The 20,026-nt window shown below is 52.2% G+C and overlaps 3 protein-coding genes across 11 annotated transcripts; 1 reads left to right on the forward strand and 2 right to left on the reverse strand.

Annotated features, from left to right (window-relative positions):
• The first annotated feature begins 172 nt into the window (after positions 1-172).
• Positions 173-5,499, forward strand: LOC147259504 (uncharacterized). 4 transcript variants are annotated; one of them, XM_086209924.1, is made up of 11 exons: positions 173-324; positions 548-758; positions 956-1,013; positions 1,085-1,481; positions 1,805-1,899; positions 1,985-2,059; positions 2,730-2,805; positions 4,495-4,583; positions 4,689-4,807; positions 4,888-4,987; positions 5,274-5,499. In XM_086209924.1, exons 2-11 carry the CDS (start codon positions 625-627, stop codon positions 5,343-5,345), a joined length of 1,215 nt encoding a protein of 404 aa, XP_086066050.1. In that variant the 5' UTR covers positions 173-324; positions 548-624; the 3' UTR covers positions 5,346-5,499. The 4 variants fall into 4 exon arrangements, with proteins under 4 accessions (XP_086066050.1, XP_086066052.1, XP_086066053.1 ...); XM_086209926.1 differs by having other exon boundaries at positions 1,088-1,481; XM_086209927.1 differs by lacking the exon at positions 5,274-5,499 and adding an exon at positions 5,081-5,213.
• On the reverse strand, positions 4,050-6,966 carry lyrm5b (LYR motif containing 5b). Of its 4 annotated transcripts, none has more exons than XM_086209931.1 (3): positions 6,830-6,914; positions 6,163-6,215; positions 4,804-5,770 (listed from the first exon to the last, which is right to left on the reverse strand). In XM_086209931.1, the coding sequence occupies exons 2-3, from the start codon at positions 6,205-6,207 to the stop codon at positions 5,561-5,563; spliced, it is 255 nt and encodes an 84-aa protein (XP_086066057.1). In that variant the 5' UTR covers positions 6,208-6,215; positions 6,830-6,914; the 3' UTR covers positions 4,804-5,560. The 4 variants fall into 4 exon arrangements, with proteins under 4 accessions (XP_086066058.1, XP_086066057.1, XP_086066060.1 ...); XM_086209934.1 differs by lacking the exon at positions 6,830-6,914 and adding an exon at positions 6,457-6,816 and having other exon boundaries at positions 4,806-5,767; XM_086209933.1 differs by having other exon boundaries at positions 4,810-5,767; positions 6,830-6,966.
• A 174-nt stretch (positions 6,967-7,140) lies between these two features.
• Positions 7,141-18,406, reverse strand: nedd1 (NEDD1 gamma-tubulin ring complex targeting factor). Of its 3 annotated transcripts, none has more exons than XM_086209922.1 (16): positions 18,130-18,239; positions 17,378-17,521; positions 16,593-16,687; positions 16,262-16,378; positions 15,918-16,058; positions 14,042-14,271; positions 13,486-13,687; positions 12,847-12,970; positions 12,623-12,754; positions 11,720-11,770; positions 11,546-11,635; positions 10,721-10,872; positions 10,434-10,632; positions 10,147-10,288; positions 8,939-9,005; positions 7,141-8,299 (listed from the first exon to the last, which is right to left on the reverse strand). In XM_086209922.1, exons 2-16 carry the CDS (start codon positions 17,511-17,513, stop codon positions 8,195-8,197), a joined length of 1,983 nt encoding a protein of 660 aa, XP_086066048.1. In that variant the 5' UTR covers positions 17,514-17,521; positions 18,130-18,239; the 3' UTR covers positions 7,141-8,194. The 3 variants fall into 3 exon arrangements, with proteins under 3 accessions (XP_086066048.1, XP_086066049.1, XP_086066047.1); XM_086209923.1 differs by lacking the exon at positions 18,130-18,239 and adding an exon at positions 18,253-18,406 and having other exon boundaries at positions 7,144-8,299; positions 12,623-12,751; XM_086209921.1 differs by lacking the exon at positions 18,130-18,239 and adding an exon at positions 18,253-18,406 and having other exon boundaries at positions 8,152-8,299.
• Between the last annotated feature and the right edge of the window lie 1,620 nt (positions 18,407-20,026).

A 20,026-nucleotide genomic window follows, 5' to 3' on the forward strand; every position in this document is an offset into this window, starting at 1 on the left:
CTGCTCTGTCCAGGAGCCAACAAGACCCTTCTGAGGGCCCTGAGGTGCTGATCACCGTCCGGGAGACCGCGGCGTCCTCCGGGTCGTCTGTGACAAATACGTCAGTACTGCTGGCAGCACTGACAAACACAAAGGGACGAACTGGCTAAACGAACAATCTATTTCCAAGTTTTCTATCCTTTTTTCGTGAAAATGAACTGAGGGGAACTTTTTGGGTGGAACACCGGAAGCTCCTCTTTTTATGCGAAGTGCGTTTCCTGTAGCGACCGCGGCGGTTGCTCGTCTCGGAAATCAGCCAGCAGACGACTCTGCTCGCCAGTGTCGGTGAGGTCGGTTTATCTGGAACATTCTTGTGCTTGGTGGCGGTGATGCGTCGTTGTTTGGGGCTCCGGCTCGTTTGTTCTCGATGCTAATTCAGTTCACGAGCTGAGGCTGCGCTGCTACCTGACCGTTCCGGGACCAACAACGCGGGTCCCAGCTTCGGTCTGAAGTGTGGTTCTAGCAGGTTCTAGCTAGTAGCTACAGTTAACCTCTTGTTCCTCCATAGCTCCCACTTCACCAGTTGTAATCCGGGGATTTCTCCCAGTGAACCAGTTTCTGAGGGTACCGGTACCGAGGGAGGCCATGGACGAGCCGCTCACAGGCAGCCCGTGCTCGTCTGACCCCGACAGTCCTGGAGAGCTGAACCGAGCCTGTCTCCTCGACCCCGCTGACGTCCTGTACCGTGACCTGCCCATCATGGTCCCAGAGACCCCGAGGTACCTGAGTAATCCTAATCTGTGCATGATCAGCGTCATCATTAATGCGTCATCACCAAGGCAACCGTGCCGAATGGACCCATCAGTGACACCAGAGACTCTGACCCGAGGTGTTGCAGTCCTTCATTTTAACATTTAGTGGCTTCAGCTGAAACCTCTGCAGCTGATGTTGATGGTGCGCACCTGTTGTGTTCCAGCCCGCAGCTCGCCAAGCGGAGGAGACGGCGCCGTATCACAGAGGAACATTTAGACCCTGTAAGTTGGTGAAAAGCATCACTCCCCTGACTGATCATGTGGTCAACTCACATCTGCCTTCTCCTCGTCAGCAGGTGTCTTCGCTCGACTCACCAGAACGAGCAGCACTTTCTCCTGCCGGGAGATTCAAACGCAGGCGTCTGGCGGCAGCGGCGGGGCACAGCAGCATGGACTTTGTTCCCGCGTCGTCTCTCCGGGTGTTTCCTTTGGGCAGGTGGCTGGACGCCCCTCTGTCGGCTGCTGCCAGCTCCTCCTCGTCCTTCTCCTCCTCCCCGTCACCATTGTCGTCTTACCTTGCAGCATCATCAGAGGAGGGGCGGGGCGTGGCTGTGGCAGGTTCCGCAGTTCGTCCTGGACTTCGAAGGCGAAGCCCGGAACCGCCGCCTCCGCACACCTCTGATTCTCTGTCGTTCCTGACCGCCGAGGAGAGGAGGTGGCTGAATGGCGAGCGAGGAATCAGCCCGACAGGTATGATGACGAGGCGTAAATCATCATCTCTTCATTACGATGAGAACCACAGTTGCACCTCAGTCACATGATGCTTGTATGAAGTCGTAGAGTCAAAAGGTCGTCAATCACCTCATAAATTCAGAACCTGCAGGTGTGTTCTGATGCCCCGCCCCCATCAATGCACCACCTTCATATATTGATGGTCATAATTCTAGGACATGGTATCCGACCATCCTCGTATGAAAGGGCAGCATCTCCCTGTTGTCATGGCAACATTGCTGCTACTGAGATACTGACGTCTCCATCAGATCGATTCCTCACTGGTGTCACTCGTTCCTCAGCGGCACCGGAGCAGATCGTCATCAGTGATGATGAAGAGGCGGCGGTGCGCCTTGTGCAGGAGGAGGAAGACGAGGCGCTGGCCCGGAACCTGCAGGTGGGCGGAGTCTCTGTGTTTGGCCTTCCTCTCCAATAAACGACTCCAGCTTGCACACGTGACCAGGCTCTCTCTGTTCACACAGGCCCAGTTTGACCGCGAGGAGGTGGAGTCACGCAGCTGCCAGCATCAGCACCTCCATCAGCAGAGCCACCAACGTGTAAGTAGTCCTACCCCTAAATAAGATGGTGCCAGTAGAGCTCAGCAGGCTCCGCCCATCTGAACATGTTGCTGTGTGGCTGTTAGCATCACTAGCATCAAGCTGAGTGAAAGACTACAGAAACAGAACACATCGATCACTTAAGTCACATGACGACATGAACAGCTTTATAAGTCAGTGATAGTGGCCCCTGGACCCGGACCAGTTCTAGACCGGGGCCGCTTCTGTTGTGGCGTTTGTCTTTGCCACTCATTGACCTTTGCTGTCTGCCATACTTGCTGCAGTGATGTAGCTCCTCCCCCCTTCCATCATTAAACAGGACTGGACGGGTTGGGGGTTAACCCTAACACTAACCTCAAAAACTACGTTTCATGACTAGTTTTGTTGCTGCTGGTTAACTTTTACTGACGTCTGTGAACAGATAAGATCAAAGTTTGTGTGTGTGTGTGTGTGTGTGTGTGTCAGGTTATCTGTTTGTTTATCCCAGGGCTTCAAATGCATCAGTAAATCTCTAGCTGGTGAGTTCTGAAGTGTTTGGTCTCTGAAGGAAACACAGTAGCAGGTGAATCCTCTCGTCCACCAAACGTGGATTCATCCGCCGCTGGAAGTAGACCCCAGTAGGTGCCACTGTTTAGGGGCTGAAAGTTAACCTGAGTGTCGTCTGCTGCAGTATCACCACTACATGGAGTCCAGCTGGATGCCTCAGCTGCTGGCTGCCGTCTCACCGCTGGTCAGCTTTGAAGGCGGTGAGACACACACTCACACTCACTCACTCACACACTCTCTCACACACTCACACACTCACTCTCACACCCTCTCACTCACTCACACTCTCTCTCACACACACTCTCTCTCTCACACACTCTCTCTCACACACACACACTCTAACACTCTCTCACTCACTCTCTCTCACACACACACACACACTCTCTCACTCACACATACTCACTCACTCTCTCTCACTCACTCACACACTCTCTCACTCACACACACTCACTCACACTCTCTCGCTCACACACTCACTCACACTCTCTCGCTCACTCTCTCACTCACACTCTCACACTCACTCACACTCTCTCACTCACTCTCACTCACACACACACACTCTCTCACTCACACACACACTCTCTCACTCACACACACACTCTCACACTCTCTCTCACTCACTCACTCACACACACACTCTCACTCACACACTCACTCACACTCTCTCGCTCACACTCTCGCTCACACTCGCTCACACTCTCTCACACACACTCTCACACACACTCACTCACTCACACTCTCTCTCACTCACTCGCACCCTCTCTCACTCACTCACACACACACACTCACTCACACTATCTCACTCACACACTCACGCTCTCTCACTCACACTCTCTCACTCACACACTCTCTCACTCACTCACACTCACTCTCTCACTCACTCACACACACTCTAACTCACACTCTCTCTCACACTCACTCTTTCACTCACTCGCACACACTCTCTCACTCACTCTCTCGCTCACACACACACTCTCACTCACTCACTCACACTCTCTCACTCTCTCACTCACTCACACTCTCTCACTCACTCACTCTCTCGCTCACACACTCACTCACTCACACTCCCTCGCTCACACACTCACTCACACTCTCACTCTCTCGCTCACACACTCACTCACTCACACTCCCTCGCTCACACACTCACTCACTCTCTCGCTCACACACTCACTCACTCACACTCCCTCGCTCACACACTCACTCACACTCTCTCGCTCTCACTCTCTCTCTCTCACTCACTGCTGTGAAGGGTCCTCAGCTGCTGTTTCCCTGGAGTGCGCCGTCGTCTCCCTGCTGCTAGTTTTCTGTTTGTCGCGACACCAACTTTACAGTTTGCCCATCAAGCTCCGCCTCCCAGTGATTCACCTCGACCAGTGATTCCCAACATATGGGCTGCGGCCCACCAGGGGCTGCCAAATCATTTCCTAAATATTGTGGCTTTTGTATGGGGGTGGGAGGAGTGTAATCAGGCCCATATAAAAATAAGTAAACAGAATAATGTCCTGAATGTTAAAAGTCAGTTACATTTAAAAGGATATTAGAGATGTTCAATATTCTTTTATTCGTTCAGTCCTTTATGTTCCTTCTTCAATAAAGAAGCGCTCTGGGAACGCATAGTTTTGCCTCCGTATTTATGGAGTCAGAGGGGGGCCACCGACATTTTGAGACTTGAAAGTGGGCCCTGAGTTGGAGAAGGTTGGGAACCACTGCTCTGGACTGCTTGGACTTGCAAAGATGGCGACCGTCCCGCTGCTTCTTTGAGATGACGTTTGTTTACTTACTTACGCCGTTTCGTCTGTTATGTGATCAGAAACCCAGTGGCAGAAATGACAGCGCCCTCTAGCTGTGCAGTAACATACTACCTTCCCGACTCCTGTGCTTTTGAGCAGATCTACCGGGCCAACGCCATCAGCGTGGGAGGGGCAGAAGGAGGAACGTGCCTGACCTCCTCGACGACCTCGGGGGAAACGACTATGAGGTGAAGACGCAGAAACAAACCTCATGAACTTCTTGATTCCGCCTGGACGGCGAATGAGGCGGTTTGATTCTTCCGCTCACCCACCGCTCATCTACTCGTCTTCAGGCTCTGCTGGCGTTCGAAGAGCGTCAAGGCGCCGTCGTCTCCAAGAAGCTGACTCGACGAGAAATCCAGATGTTTCCCACTAAAACCTTCCAGTCCACTGGTGGCGGCGGGAACACACAGTGAGTCTTGCCGCTGGTCGTCTGACTATGATGATGTCAGCGTGTCTGCTGGTGACTCACCATCTCTGATTGATTGACAGGTGTCAGATCTGTTTCTGTGACTACGCTGACGGGGAGAAAGTGCGGATGCTGCCATGTTTCCATGACTACCACGTTAGCTGTATCGACCGCTGGTTGAAGGTAAACACTCGCGCGCCAAACACGTATGAACCCTGGGACGCGTCGTTCTTTTTCCCTGATGAACGAGACAGATCTTGCTTGTATGTTGCCTAGCAACCTCACTGTGACAACTGAGGTCCAAGATCCTCACCAGCACCTTCAGAGATGTCTCCATGCTAGCTAGCTCCTGCACCCGGCTGTAAACACACGGACTGGTCACGGTGGCACGCCGTGTTCTGATGTGGCGATTCGCTGTCACGTGACTGAAGAGCAGCAGGATGTTCATGTGCTCCTTGTTTCCTGGCAGGACAACACCACCTGTCCCATCTGCAGAGCCAACCTGGCTGACGGCGACTCGCTCCAGCCCCGGCACCTCTGACCTCAGTGGCGCCTCCATGGCGTTTCTCAACAAAGGACTCAACTCGTCTTTTCTCACTTTTATTGACCAGTTTTCACCTGCAGCTGCAGGAACGCTGAAGGCTTTTGATCGTTTGTTTTATGAGACTGAAATAAATATGACTTTTTTTCTCATACTTTGTTTCTGTCTCTCCGTTTACCGTCAGGATGGCGGCGTGTTCCGATCGTACGCGTCCGTCACTCTTCGTAGTAGCGTTTCTTCATGGCTCTGTACTTCCTCAGGTAGTAAAGTGCCTCCAGCTCCCGCGCCACATACTCGCCACGTGCAATCATCTCCTTGATCTGCTCCGGGTCCTGGACCGACTTGTTCTTGGAGAACGCTGCTCTCAGACGCTCTCGGAAGTAGTCGCCACCTTTGGGATACTCGCGGCCTAGGTGGAGGAGCTGCTGGGCCACAAGACGGGAAAAGTCACAGTCAGCAAGATTTACTCACTGATGATGTCGTGGTCGCAAACCAAACATGGATGACGTTCTGATGTGGGAAGTTGATGTCAGTTGGTGATGTCGTGACAAGCTGGTCTGAAGCTGCTGCTTCTATCGACGGAGAAACAGTCCGTCCAGCAGTAAACAACTGAGTTGCTGCCACGCGTCACCTCAGAAGGAGGAGGCGGTTCCATGTCCCGCTGCTCGCAGCATTTGTGAGGTTCTCAGGCTGAACTGCTGTCTGAGTGTTTGATCGCAACTTCAACCTGCTGATAAAACGGAGGCTTCGTTTGATGCTTCGCCATCGCCAGATGTTAAAATTTGTTTTCAGCAGAGAAACAAACAACCTCACTCACGTTCTTGTAGAGCCGGACCACTTCAGCCCTCAGCGGGTTCGCCATGGTCACAGCTGAAACACAACAAGGAGAAAGCAGGTGTTGAGGCAGGAGGGGGCGGAGCCAAGACAGTTCCCACCCAGCAGGTGAGGCTGGCTCCAACAGTTCTGTCAGCATCAACATCAACACTGAGAAGCTGTCAGGCCGTCCTCCCAGCAGAACTGAAGGCTTTGTTCTTCAGAGGGAAGGAACCATTTCAACATTTGATTTGTTGCCTTCATGGTTTTCTTCCATCTTAATGGAATGTGAACGAACCAAGAAACGATGGAAGCTTGAAAACCTTCACTTGGACTTTAAGACCAGCTCAGTTCAATGTTTTGCAGGTTCTCGACCTTTGACCCCGGAAGTGAGCTGGATTCTGTAGATGCAGACAGGCCAGACTCAGGGGAGCCCAACGAACCCAACACGATCCGACCGTTTCAGGTGTTTTACGTCTTTAACCTCCGGGCAGGTACATGCCCCCCCCCCTTTCACTGACGTCATCAGCCCAGCAGCACTCGTCGGATTCTAGAAACATCAACGTTAGCAACATGCTAACTCCGTGGCTAGCTTGCTGCCGTTTCCAAACGCACGTAGTTGGAGCAACAGAGCCGTTCGGTTCATGTTCGGTCGGAGGTTTGATTCCCACCTGTCAGGCGTTCCGGGGCTCAGCGCTTCCCGGTTAGCTTGCAAGCTAACCAGCAGCTTCAACTACGTCTTCCGGTTTGTTTTCCACCGGAAGTGGTTCGCTTTCACTACAAAAGTTCCAGACAGTAACGCACCAATGCACGCGAAACCGTATCTTTGCACATGCGCAGTACGAACCTTGATACAAGGTCCCGACACACGTGACGTCACGGTGTCATACATGAAATAAAAGGGGCAGGCGTTTCCTCGGTGGCACAGAAGCATTCAGGTTAAATATCAATCTTTTATTCTGTAAACTTCTGAAAAACACATTGAGGCGGCTGCTGACGTCACAACACGTCCATCACTTCTGACCCCAGTTGGCGTGAACCATCAGCACAATGACCTCACTGCTGGAAAACCCCACAGAAATGAAGCTAAAACCATTTTAATGGTCATCTTTTTAAAGGGAAACTGCCATCTTTTGTTGAGAATTCCAATTCAAGCTACGTCTTCTTCCAAAACACCACCACAATTCATCAAAAACTTTACTGATCATGTTTTTATTCTCTTATGGTGCGAAAGTTAAATACACACTTTTGTCCGTCGGTCTGAGATTTTATTCACTGCAAGCTGGAACCGGTTCAGTTGGTTCAGCCTCAGCCCCTCGGTTCCTCCACGGTACCCCAGCTGTCCATCTCCGCCTGCAGCCGGACGACCGGGACCGTCCGTGACCCGGGGGAGGGGACACTGTCAAAGCTGGTGAGTAAAAATTGGCCCTCAGCTCCTCCTAAGGAAGTTAGCATCTCTTTACTTCCTGAACTTAAGAGCAGCCACCAACTTCCTGGTGTCGTGCTGGAGTGAGACACCGCGCTCACTCACTCACAGTGACGCCACCCCAAGAGCGGCATTCAGCTTCCAAGTCCAGAAGGGTGTTCAAACAGACCTGTCCTGCCCGTTGAGCTGCTTCTTCCTGCCTCCCGAGTCACTCAGTGAGGCAGGAGGGGCAGACGCCTCAGTACCTATCATTGGGGAACACGTGTTCTTCAGCGTTCTCCCCGTGTTCTAAAATGATCCCATGTGTCAATGACATGTTGATATGCCAGTAATAAACATGGGGGAGTAATGAACCCATTAACAGTTACTAACGCTTCATGTGCTGATTGTTGATGACCAACTGGGGAGCCTTCAGTGACGTTTGATGACATCATCAGTATTCCACAACAAACACAAGTACACTTCACTCTCATCACCACCAGGGGCACTGTTGGTGTTCAGGCACAGATGTGACACATGGGCAGGCGTGGGTAAAGTCCTTCCTGTGCTGGTTAGGCACTGAAGCGTCTCCAGACCGACTGCAGCCTCGTGGTGAAGGCAGAACGCCGGCTCAGTAGTTGGTCTTCAGCCGGCGGTTCTCCTCCCGCAGCTTCTCAATCTCGTCCACCAGAGACTCATTCACCGAGTATTTCTCTATCAGCCCATGGATCTCGTTCTAAAACACACACACACACACACACACACACACACACACACACACACACACACACACACACACACACACACACACACACACACACACAGTGAAGTGTTTTGGGTCCTGATACTTGTTTAAGTGTTTATGTGTTGAACAAATGTCAGTTGTTAACAAGATGATCTTGATGAACTTTCAATCACTTCCTGTTGGACCACAAACAGGCCTCATCCCCGTCGTGATCACTTCCTGTTGGACCACAAACAGGCCTCATCCCCGTCGTGATCACTTCCTGTTGGACCACAAACAGGCCTCATCCCCGTCGTGATCACTTCCACCCTCTTGCACGGACTGTGATGATGTAATCCTAAACCCTGACTTCCAACATCCTGGTTGCGCCTGGTGATGCAACAGGAGATCAGCTGATGACAGAATGAGACTGGACCCTCAAAAATGTCTGCACCACTACAACAAGTTCCATTTAACATCCAGGAGGGACCACAGGGGACCAGGGTCCAGGTCACTCAGTCCTGCTGAGGCAAGCAATGACAGCGGCGTGTATCTGAAACTAGCGGTGAGTCGGGCGACAGGTGGAAGACGGCGTCCTCACAGTGACGAGAAGGCGGTGGGTGAAGAATGGAGCTGCTGTGAGTTTCTTACCAGCTGGATGTAGAACTGTCGGACCATCTCCACCTGCAGGTTGACGATGTCTCTGTGACAGGCGTCTCTAAGGAGACACAGCAACACGTTCATCAGCGCTCAGCCGCCTCGCCACCCGAGGCTTCATGTCCACTCGTGCAATCACGCCCACCATCACTTTTTACTTCCTCTCCAGAACTCAAGGCTGCCACCATCACATACTGCACGTCTGTCGCTACGGTGACCGGAGCTCACGCGAGGGTCCCTATGACTACAGCAGCTCCTGCAGCGGGACGTCCAGCACCGACGCAGATCCAACGCCACCATCACCAAACAAACACGTCGCCTGTTGTGACGCTGATGTGCACCGTGTAAGCAACCGCTGGCGCTTGGTGTCTGGATGACGGTTGCTTCTGATGAAGAACTGGCCGATTTAATGGTTCAACATGGAACCGCCTGCCTTTGGAACATCACGGCTGTGGTTGAGGGGAGGAACGAGGTCCCGTCTGTCGCCATGAAAACAAGCCAACTTTTAAAACGCCGGTTTCCTGGTCAGAGTTGGGTTTTGCTCGGTCACTTTAACTCTACGGGATTTTTACTGGGATGCGAGCGGAAAATCCTTGCAGAGCCCCATCACCGGCGCGAGAGCCCCATCACCGGCGCGAGAGCCCCATCACCGGCGCGAGAGCCCCATCACCGGCGCGAGAGCCCCATCACCGGCGCGAGAGCCCCATCACCGGCGCGAGAGCCCCATCACCGGCGCGAGAGCCCGATCACCGGCGCGAGAGCCCGATCACCGGCGCGAGAGCCCCATCACCGGCGCGAGAGCCCCATCACCGGCGCGAGAGCCCCATCACCGGCGCGAGAGCCTCATCACCGGCGCTCGGTCACACAGAAAGCAGCCTGGCGCCGTGGTGACATCCTGGGTCTTCACTCCCAGGATCCTCCAGACCTCTTCTGTCTAGGTTTCGACCGCCATTGTAGAGCTATTCTTGGCTGGAGCTTGTCGACAGTTTACCACTAGTGATATGTTGCTTAGCAACAATAAACGGCCAGTGGGTTTCTTTAACGTGGCAGTTGAATTAAAATGTGACGAGTACTGAACCGATCACGGACGGCCAACAGAACAACAGGCACCAAGTCCTCCAACGTGCCACTCTGGAGACTCGTGGTTGGTTTGAGTAGAAGATGGAGGATCGTAGATGTGAGGTCAAAGGTCAGGGACCTACCTGAACTCCTCCAGGGTCTCATGGATCATGTTTTGGATGAAGTGGATCTGCAGGGAGGTGAGGGGAGCAGCTCCTCCTTGACCCACCACCTCAGCAATGTTGTGGGAGAGAGAGGAGGAGACGGCGGCCGACAGAGCTGGACCTGAACACACAGACCAGCACCCTCAACGCTCCGGCTCCCACCAACCGACATTAAAACCCAGAAATGACGAGGATTTCTGTAATTTGACCAAATGCTCCTGATTTAAAGCCCATGGTTGGGAATCAAACCTGAGGGCTGTGTCTACCTGCTGCTGTGGCACTGGTGGGAGGAGCTGCCTGGGTAGGTGAGTCATAGCTCAGCTGGGCTTGAAAACCATTGGCTCTCCTGTGGCTGGGCTCAGGGGTAAAAAAGGGCAGGGCTGGCTGGCTGTGATTGGTCTGCTGGGATGTGGTGGGTGGGGTCTGAGCCTCCCCCTCCAGGCTGGAGCTGCTGGCCTTGTCAAACTGTCAGTGAAGACAGACGTGTCATGAGCACACTGATCAATTACATCAATGTTTAGCAGGTGGACAGACGGAGGTCAGAGGTCAGCACCAGTCTGGGGTCACATGCTTCAGCTGCTGCAGCAGGACCTGGCTCCTCCTCTTTGATCGGAGGTGTCTGGAAGATGGCGAGCGGGCTGAAACATCGTCCTCCAGAGGTCACCAGCGGAGTCTTACGCAGCGAGTTGGCACCTGAGTGAGAGTCTGAGACACACGTCCATTAAACAACGTCAAAGAAACGTCACCCTCGTAACCAAAATGGACGCCTGTGTGTGTGCTGTATCTGATGATCCTGAGCTATCGGACGCGTCTGATCGCCGTGGTTTCCAGCAGTGGCGGGCGCCACATCCCAGTGTCCAGTATCCAGCGACAAAGAGAAGTTGATGATTTGACCTCCAAAATTTCATGATGAAGTACAGGAGCTTGAAACGCCACTGAGATACTGGACCTGACGGCTGACCAGCGCCGACCAGCACTTCAGTGACCTTTGATCAGAAACAAGTGGCATCCTAACATTTGAACCCAAGCAAGTTCACATCCTCTGACATCACCATAGGGATATAAGGTCACGTGATTCCGGCCCAGTCTCTGGTTCAGCTACAGCACAAACAGAACCAGTTCTGTTCTGGGGTTATTCTGTCCCGCTAAACGTCTGGAGAACTGCGTCATTGTGTGCTGAGAGCCGCAGGCTCTGCGTGGCGGTTAGCATGATCACTGACTGCAGCAACACGCCGCAGACGGACCTGCGTGTCTCAGGCCGCGCCCCTGAGCGCGCCGGCAGCAGCAGAGACTCCAAACTGGCTGATGTCAGTCTGAGGGAGTTAGTGACTCGTGCTACACGTTGGTAGTAGAGACCAGTAGAGTGAAGAGGACTCACCATCTCTGACTGGAGAGAAGATGTCCAGACTGGCCCGGCCAATCACCTGCTGCCCCTCCGCTTCCCTGGGCAGCGTCTCCAAACTGGTAACTATGGAAACAACGTTGAAAGTTCACTCTGAAACAGCATTTCCAACCAACTTCAGTCAGACCCTGAGGGGACTGGCTGTCGTACCTTGTGTTCGTCCAAAGGGGGCGTCTCCTGCTGCCCCCAGGGTCCCACCGTCTGGACGGCACGGCAACAAGGAGAAAAAAGAGCAGAAGGTCAACAGGAAACTAAAGTTTTAGGTTTAATTCTTTGACATGGACATCAAAATGTAACCAGTTGTAACTACAACAAGAAAAGCAAGAATGAAAGGAGAGAAAGGGGAGGATGACTGCACTTCTTCCAGTACAACGAAGAACGGAACGTCCAGATGTAACAACGAGAGCGGCGGAACAGATCGTGGTCAGCTGACCAGCTGGGTGGGTCTTCACTGGTGAATCGCAGGTTTTTATGTAGCGGAGAGGCTGGTGGCCATGATGTGACGCACCCGTGGATGCGCGGCTCTGCACTCAGACCTGTCCGGTCCTTCTGGGACAACAGCAGTTCGGATCTGCTTCACCTGTCACACCTGAAGCTCCCATCCAGGCTGGTGCTGAGGGACTCCACCCCAATTCCATCAGTTACAGTCCTGCTACGCACGAGGAGGCTGGACACGGTTTTCTTAAAACCCTTCAAGAGTTAAAGGGACAACCAGCCAAAATGCTCTGTAACGCCCGTGTCAGCCGTTCGCCTGCCAAATTCAGAGTTTCTGCGGACGCACGGCCAAGCGTGTGGTTTCTGTCCCCTGGGACCAGCGGTCCTGAGCTTCATCTCCTGACTTGTAAAGAGCGGGAACTCCAGCCATGAGCGGATGCAGCGAGCAGTCGTTGTCTTATCCTGATTACTGAAGTGAGGCAGGATCCTCTCGCTCCTATCGTTCCTGACTCCCACACTCAAATATCAGTGAGCCAAGTTGGAGAGGGACAGCCGTACGCAGCTTCTGCTGACGCGTTCATAACTTTGACTTCGGAGGCATCAAATCACACGTCTGACCTTCTCTTGCAGGAGAGAAGACGTCCAGGCTGTTTCGTCCAACACTGCTGAACTTTTCCACTGCGGCAGGCTGCTCCGCCCCCTGCTGGCCTTCACCCTCCCGGGACATGGCACCTGCACCGGTGCCCCCTGCTGGACACAACATTTTTCTATCCATCATGTCTGGAACTCGATTTGATGTCTAGTTAAAGACACGTTCACATGCACCAATCAGATGAAACCACCTGTACTTGTCATCTGTCTGTGAGGGGAGGGGCCTGTGGCAGCCGCGGGGGCCGGCTGGGTGCTGGACAGTTTGGAGGAGGATCTCTTGGTGCTGAACATCTTCATGGGGGCCAGTTTACTAGACTGATGAGAGCAAGAGAACAGGAAAGAGTGAAAACTGTCGACCTGCCACGGTCCACCACGGTCGCCCAGCGCTCATGTCAGCGGCCAGTGAGCCACGACAAAGTCAGCAACACAAAGTTAGCAGGCACAAAAGAGAGCCAGCACCGCTTTGTCTTCCCCACAGGCCCTCTGAGCCTCAGTCTGAGAGGACCCAGCCCAGCTGGACTGGACTCCACCCAGAAATAAAGCTGGCCGCTTCATCAAGTGTCCTTCCTGAAGTCATCATCATCTCTTGAGTTTTTGTGACACTCGTGTTACATACGAGGAAGTAAAGCAGAGAACCAGTAGAACCTCGAGGAGAACCACTTGAAGAGTGCAGCTGACTGGGATCTGTCAGTTTAGAGTCCAGCACCCCTCCTAGGGGGTTAACATCCACCTTAAAACCCTTGATTTGGTCTGGTTCTCCGCTAGCAGACCCGTCCGGACGGGACTTAGAACCATGACCATCAGGCAGCGTGTTGTGCGTCCATCGTTACCTTGTGTCTGCTGGCATTACTCTGGAAGCGCACACAGGACACCGATGTTTTATGGGCCACAGTGATCCTGGTGGGGGCGCTACTGTTCCTCAGGTCATACTGGTAGATCTTCCCCTGCGTGGATCCAACAACCAGACCAGTACCATCAAGCGTGAAGTCAACCGAAGTCAGAGGGCTGTCAACCCGGATGGACTTCAGGACACTGCAGACACACAAAAGGTATGAACACACACACACACACACACACACACACACACACACACACACACACACACAGCTGATTGATGTATCATAAAGCCACTAAAAGAGAAGTCCTGAGTAAATCTCTCCTTTCTCTAACTTAGAGATTTGGGCGTCTGACCGTTAAGTTACTCATTAATACAACAAAGTACTTAAAAGTAGTATTTTGCCAGACTGGATGATACCTCAGGGTGTGATACTGCTGAGTACAAACCCCTTTGTGTGACTATGGAGGTGAAAAGGCAGAGTTGCATTACCAGAACGCCTGAGGCTCAATGACAGACCAACACGCCACCGCTGAATCGTGCGCTCTTACATCTTGCTGGTTGTGTCGTAGCAGACGATCTTCTTGTCCAGGCCCACGCTGACCACCAGCAGCTCACTGGCGGGCGAGAAGGCCAGGCCGCTGCTCGGAGCCTTGTGGGTTCCATCAAACACGTGCAGCTCCTTCTGGGTGTTGGCGTCCCAGAGGACCACGGTGCCGCTGTCAGACACACTGCCCAGCAGCGAGCGCTTCAGCATGGAAAGCCTCAGGTCGTGGACGGGCTGAGAACCGCACAGACGCTCCATTAAGCTTCTAACATTTAGGAAGAGACGTTCCTGGGTCCTGACCCCAGCTCAGGAGGCCCTGCTGGAACGGCAGGGTTAGCATCCTTCAGTGAAACCAGCAACCCTCTGGAGGGTGCGGTCAGGCTCAGAGCCCCAGGAAAGCCACTAGGATGTTCTTTGAGTTCACTTGGCCGGCGCTAAATCAAGCCTGGTTTCCTGATTAGCCGTGCCTCACGCCACCGCGGCGCTTCTACAGGAAACCAACATCTGATTCAAGCAGCGGCGATTCGCCCGCAGCAGCAGGTACGTGACACAGACTTGTAGAAACAGAATTTGGGATTTGGGGTTTTTTACATTTACATACATTTTTAATGTTTAGTTTGTGAGGGAGTTGTAATGTGTTCTTAGTCTCAGACAAACTGCAGTGGTACTTTTACCTCCCACAGTTGAGGTTTTTGTTTATGAAACAAACAAAATGCAGAAAGTCAAATGAAACATTTTGAAGAACTCTGAACGAACTGGGAGGGACAGACATTTATAAAAAAGCTAATAAAGAAAGATCTCCCAGGGACGATTGAAATAAAATCACACAAATTCATAATCAGGCCAAAGGAAAGCCTCAATAATCAAGAAGAAGAGCCTTGCAGGACTTCTGTCTGTCTGTCTGTCTCTCACACACTCACACACTCACACACACACACACACACACACACACACTAACAAATGTGGTTTTCCGGAGGTGAAGGGAGTTTTGTTTCCCAGCTGTTATCAACCCCCAGGTAAACACTCATCAGCGTCCTGAAGGGTTCAACCTCTGGACTCAGGACACGCCAGCGACGGAGCGGCTGCACGTCCACTGGCAGATGTGCAGCCCGTCCTCTCCAGATGTTATATGCAGTTTTCTCGCCAAGATTTTTAGAGATTTTGCTCCTGACTCATGTTTGTGTTGTCAGAATCATCTTTTTGTAATGTATACTTCATGTTAGGGTTCCTGGCTTTTGTTCTCTTTTATGTTGCGCCTCAACATCTTTGAGTTCTTTATCAAGGTCTTCATTCTGCAACCAAGGTTTTTTTCCTCTCTCTGTTGTTGTTAGTTCATTTTTGTCCCCCCTGTCTTCCCTGTCCTGTCCCTGTTCTCTCTTCCTCCGGTAGCTTCACCAATGAACCAACACATTCCTAATAAGATCAAACACAAATGGCGCTAGGAGGAGTTTATCAGGTTCCTCCTTTGCAGAGTGGAACTGCTTCAGGACAACGAGGCAGCAGGAACATGGATGCTGCTGCTCAACAGGACAGGGGAAGGAAACAAATCAAGGTCTTCATGTCGCTTGTTTGTGGTCAAAAGCACAGGATGATGTTCTTCTCCCAGCTTTTCAAGTGGCCCACCCTGCAGCTGAGTCCACCTCCCCATGATCCTGGTCTCCCAGAAGCCTTTTTATTTCCTCTCCCATTTGGATTTTATTTAGGATATTTGTCTTCAAAGGTTATCAATAATGTCCAGATTTTGTTTTCTGGGCCGCAGCTCAGCACGAGCGTAGCCATGAGCTCGCTTAGATTAGCGTGTGCTGTCAGCGCTGCCATGAGGACGCGCTGCTCCTCCTCACACTAAACATTCGGGTTCCATCTCAAGGAACGTGGCCCACCTGCTGGCTGCCGTGTCCGAAGGCTTTGCTGGACAGGTTGGTGGTCAGACTGTGGAGGACCAGGTCTCCGCTGGTGGACCCGGAGGCGATGTAGCTGTCATTAGCATTGAAAGAAACGCAGGTCACTTCCTCTTTGTGATCCTGAGGGACAGAGAACGAGACAAGTGAACTGGGACCCACAGGACGTCCTGCTCCATTCTGAGGAGACAGAAGTTCTTCATGAGGTCTGAACCCCCTTCATCATATTTGCTTCCTGTTTGGTCTGAAGTCACCATCTAGGACGCTCCTCTCAGCCAGTGGCATTCAACACTGTTTCACTTCCTTGACAGTGGCGTGCGTCTGACCTTGAGCGTGCGGTGCAGTCTCTTGGTCTTCAGGTCCCAGATGTGGACGCAGTGATCCAAACCTCCGCTGACCAGGAACTGAGACGAGGAGCTAAAACCCACGCGAGTCTGCTTTTTCTGAAAAGATGACGAGCCAGAAATTAGACAGCGGATGTGAAGACCAGAAACATAAAAGTGGGAACAAAGTAAATCATCAGCGACTTGACTTCAGACAAACCGCCAAGTCCCACCGCCGCCGTGGCGCTTTTCTCGCTGCGTGTACATTTGAGGATCCCATCTTTGCAGGGAAATGTCTGATCAGCTGAGGAGGGAATCACCTGACACCACTCACCCCATCAGCCAGTTCCACCACTGGAACAGGGGACGACTTGAGACTGGAGACCACCAGTTTGTCTCCGCTGCTGCTGGCGCTGACCAGGTACTGGTCTGAGTCAACTGGTCAAGGCAGCTTCATCTTTTGATGGGAACCTTCACGGTCAGCTGATGTAGATTTACACACTTCATGATTGTGGTTCTCACACATAAACGACAGTGGAACCAAGGATGAGGCTTGGGGCCTCGAACTGGACCAGACCTCCCTCTCTGGAGCAGGTGATGTCACTCACTTCTGTCTGGAGGTATTTTGGTTTCTCAGAATTTAAACACGAGAACTCTGATCCAGGATCAGTTGCCCAATAATCATTTTCAGTCAGTCAGAAATCAGAAGAAATTTTATTTTGTCGTAACGTCAAAGTTTTGCAACGTTTTCCTGATTCAAAATAATTAGTAATCCAAAGTTAACTGAGTTTCAGTCGTTCTTCGACTGTTCTCTTAACAGTTGTCCAACAAACGTCCAGAATTCCATCTGTTTTATTGCATTCGTTTGACCTTTGGGGGACTTTGCCAATCACTTTTTCCACACTGAAATCTCTTGATTTGGTTGGAGGCCTCAGGGCCGCGTCATGAGCAGTGAGGACTCCAGTCCACCTGGTGGAGCTCATCCTCGCCACTCACACCTGCAGATGGCGTCATCTCTGAATGTTTGAGCTGCATCTCAAATGTCTGGTTACTTCAGCGAGTCAGTCTAGGCAGGAAGGACAGCACAGGGACTCTAACCCAGCGTCTCTGTCAGGATACTGTTGGAGCTCCAGCAGGCCTGAGTGACCGGGTGGCTGCTGCTGTGGGGGTTGAACTGTTCCAGCAGCGCCATGGAAACCCCATCCCAGATCTTGACAGTGTCTCCCGTGGACACCAGCCGGGTCACCTCCTCCATGGCGACGCCTGGGTACGACAGACACACAAACACCTCCTCACCTACTGATGAGGTGAAACTCCTCCAACAGGACATTTGCTGGACTGGTGGGACCGGGACATTTCATGACACCCCGTTTTACACTGAAATATCAAGCGGATGCAACATCCTCTTCATCACGACAGCGACTCAGTCCGACCGGACCTCAACATTCGGGTGTCCAGCAGTGAACGACCGGAAACACACATCTGAAACACACGTCCTTCACTGCTGCCATCTTGAAGCCGAGAATATCAGGAATATCACAATGATGGTTCCGACCCAGATCCGATGCCGTAGCTCGCGCTGGATCATGACCCCGCAGTAACGTCATCATACACGTCACTGATCAGTTGAATGAAATGCTTTGGAATACGTGAAACAAAGCTGTATGAAAACGTTCTGCTCTTCCCTGTCAGGATGTATGGACGCAGGTGACAACAGGTTTGACATTGACTTCACTTTCATTAACTTGACGTCACGTTCCTCTGGTGACCTGCAGCAGCGGAGGCCAGCCTCACACCAGCGGATGCGTTCACGGAACCAACACCGACACCTCGCTCGTTCGGGCGGCTCACTGAAGAGCAGCTCAACTTACTTTCCTGGCCGTTAGCCTCCGCTGACGCGAGCGACCCCGCGAACAGCCGAAACTCCGCATGCGTGGCGCTAACTCTTGCGAATGTCTGCAGGCGCGTCGGTGGGTCAGGAAAGGAGAACCTACCTGGACTTCGGACGGCTGGCGAGTTACGGAGGTGATTTGTTGTGTGTTCCGCTCGCAGCCAAATAACCGCCACTACGGAGTAGCAGGAGGGACAAAACAACTTCAACTACTTCTTCTTCTTCTTCTTCTTCTTCTTCTTCTTCTTCGGGTTAAGCAGACTACTGCCCTCTACTGTTTATTATTCAGGGCTGTTCTGGCCGGTCATCCAGGACGAGCGGAGTGGACGCGGTTCCCTCCAGGACCGGGAACAGTTTCTTCTTTGAGGAGAGAACCCAGAACCTTAGAGGCAGCTGGAGGACCAGACACACACTTGGGTAGTTTTTCTCCCATCAGCCTTCATGAGCTCAGTTCAATAATGTCCTCCTCTCAACCTCCACCTGTCTCCTGGACCCCATCCCAACTAAGCTGCTCCAAGACTCTCTCCCCTCGTTAGCCCCTCCCTCTTAGATATGGTCAATGTGGCGCTGGTATCTGGTTCCGTCCCTCAGTCCTTTAAAGTAGCAGGAATTAAACCCTCCTCAAAAACAAGCCTGGATCCAGAAGTTCTACCAACTACAGACCAACATCACATCTTCCTTTTCTCTCCAAGGTTCTGGAGAAAGCAGCTGCTAAACAGCTCTGAGACTTCTCCACAGCAACAGCTGATTGGAGGATTCAGTCAGGTTCCAGGTTCATCCTAGCACAGAAACAGAACTAGTCAAAGGTACCAGTGACCTCCTGCTGGTACCAGATGAGGGACTGGTCTCTGTGCTGGTCTGATTAGATCTCAGTGCAGCTTTGATACCATTGACCACCATATCCTTCTGCAGAGACTGGAACCTGTCACTGGTATTAAAGGAACCACACTAAACTGGTTCAGGTCATATTTACTAGGTCATCTCAGGTGGTACTAGTTAATGATGGTTCCTCTGAACCACTACAGTCAGTTCTGGTGTTCCACAAGGGTCTGTGCTTGGACCAGTCCTCTTCACCCTGTACCTGCTTCCTCTAGGTCACATGATCAGGAAACTCTCCATTAATGTTCACTGCTATGCAGACGACACTCAGCTGAACTCATCAATGATCCACATGGAACAAACCAGCTGACTGAACTGGAGGCCTGTCTGAAGGACAGGAAACATGGAGGACCATCATTTCCTTTATTAAACTCTGATAAACTGAAGTTCTTGTGCTGGGCCCAAACACCTGAGGACCACCTGATCTGATGAGACAGGTACCCTGGATGGCACCACCCTGGCCCCCAGCACCACCGAAGGAACCTAGGAGTTCTCTTTGACCAGGACCCTGTAACTCCCACATTCAACAAATCTCCAGGACGCCTTCTTCCATCTACGTAACATCGCTAAGATCAGACACATCCTGGCTCAAGAAGATGCAGAAAAACTAGTCCCTGCTTTTGTCACTTCCAGGCTGGATTACTGCACCTCCCTCTTACCAGGCTGGACTAATAAGTCCCTAAAGACTCTCCAGCTGGTCCAGAACGCTGCTGCCCCCCTGACTAGAACTGGTAGCAGAGACCAGGTCTCTCCTGGACTGCTTCTCTGCATGGCTCCCTGTCAGATTCAGAACAGAATTTAAAATTCTTCTTCTACCATCAAAGTCCTCAACAGTCAGGCTCCTTCATCCCTGACAGAGCTCCTAGTCCCCTATGATCCAGCTAGAACCCTTCACTCCCAGGATGCAGGGTTCCTGCTGGTTCCTAGAGTTCTAACAGTAGAATGGAGCCAGAGCCTTCAGCTATCAGGCTCCCCTCCTGTGGAACCGTCTCCCAGTT

Source organism: Aulostomus chinensis, chromosome 7, assembly GCF_037954235.1.
Source record: "Aulostomus chinensis isolate RoL2024-O1b breed Wild chromosome 7, RoL_Achi_v1.0, whole genome shotgun sequence".
NCBI classification, from domain to species: domain Eukaryota; kingdom Metazoa; phylum Chordata; class Actinopteri; order Syngnathiformes; family Aulostomidae; genus Aulostomus; species Aulostomus chinensis.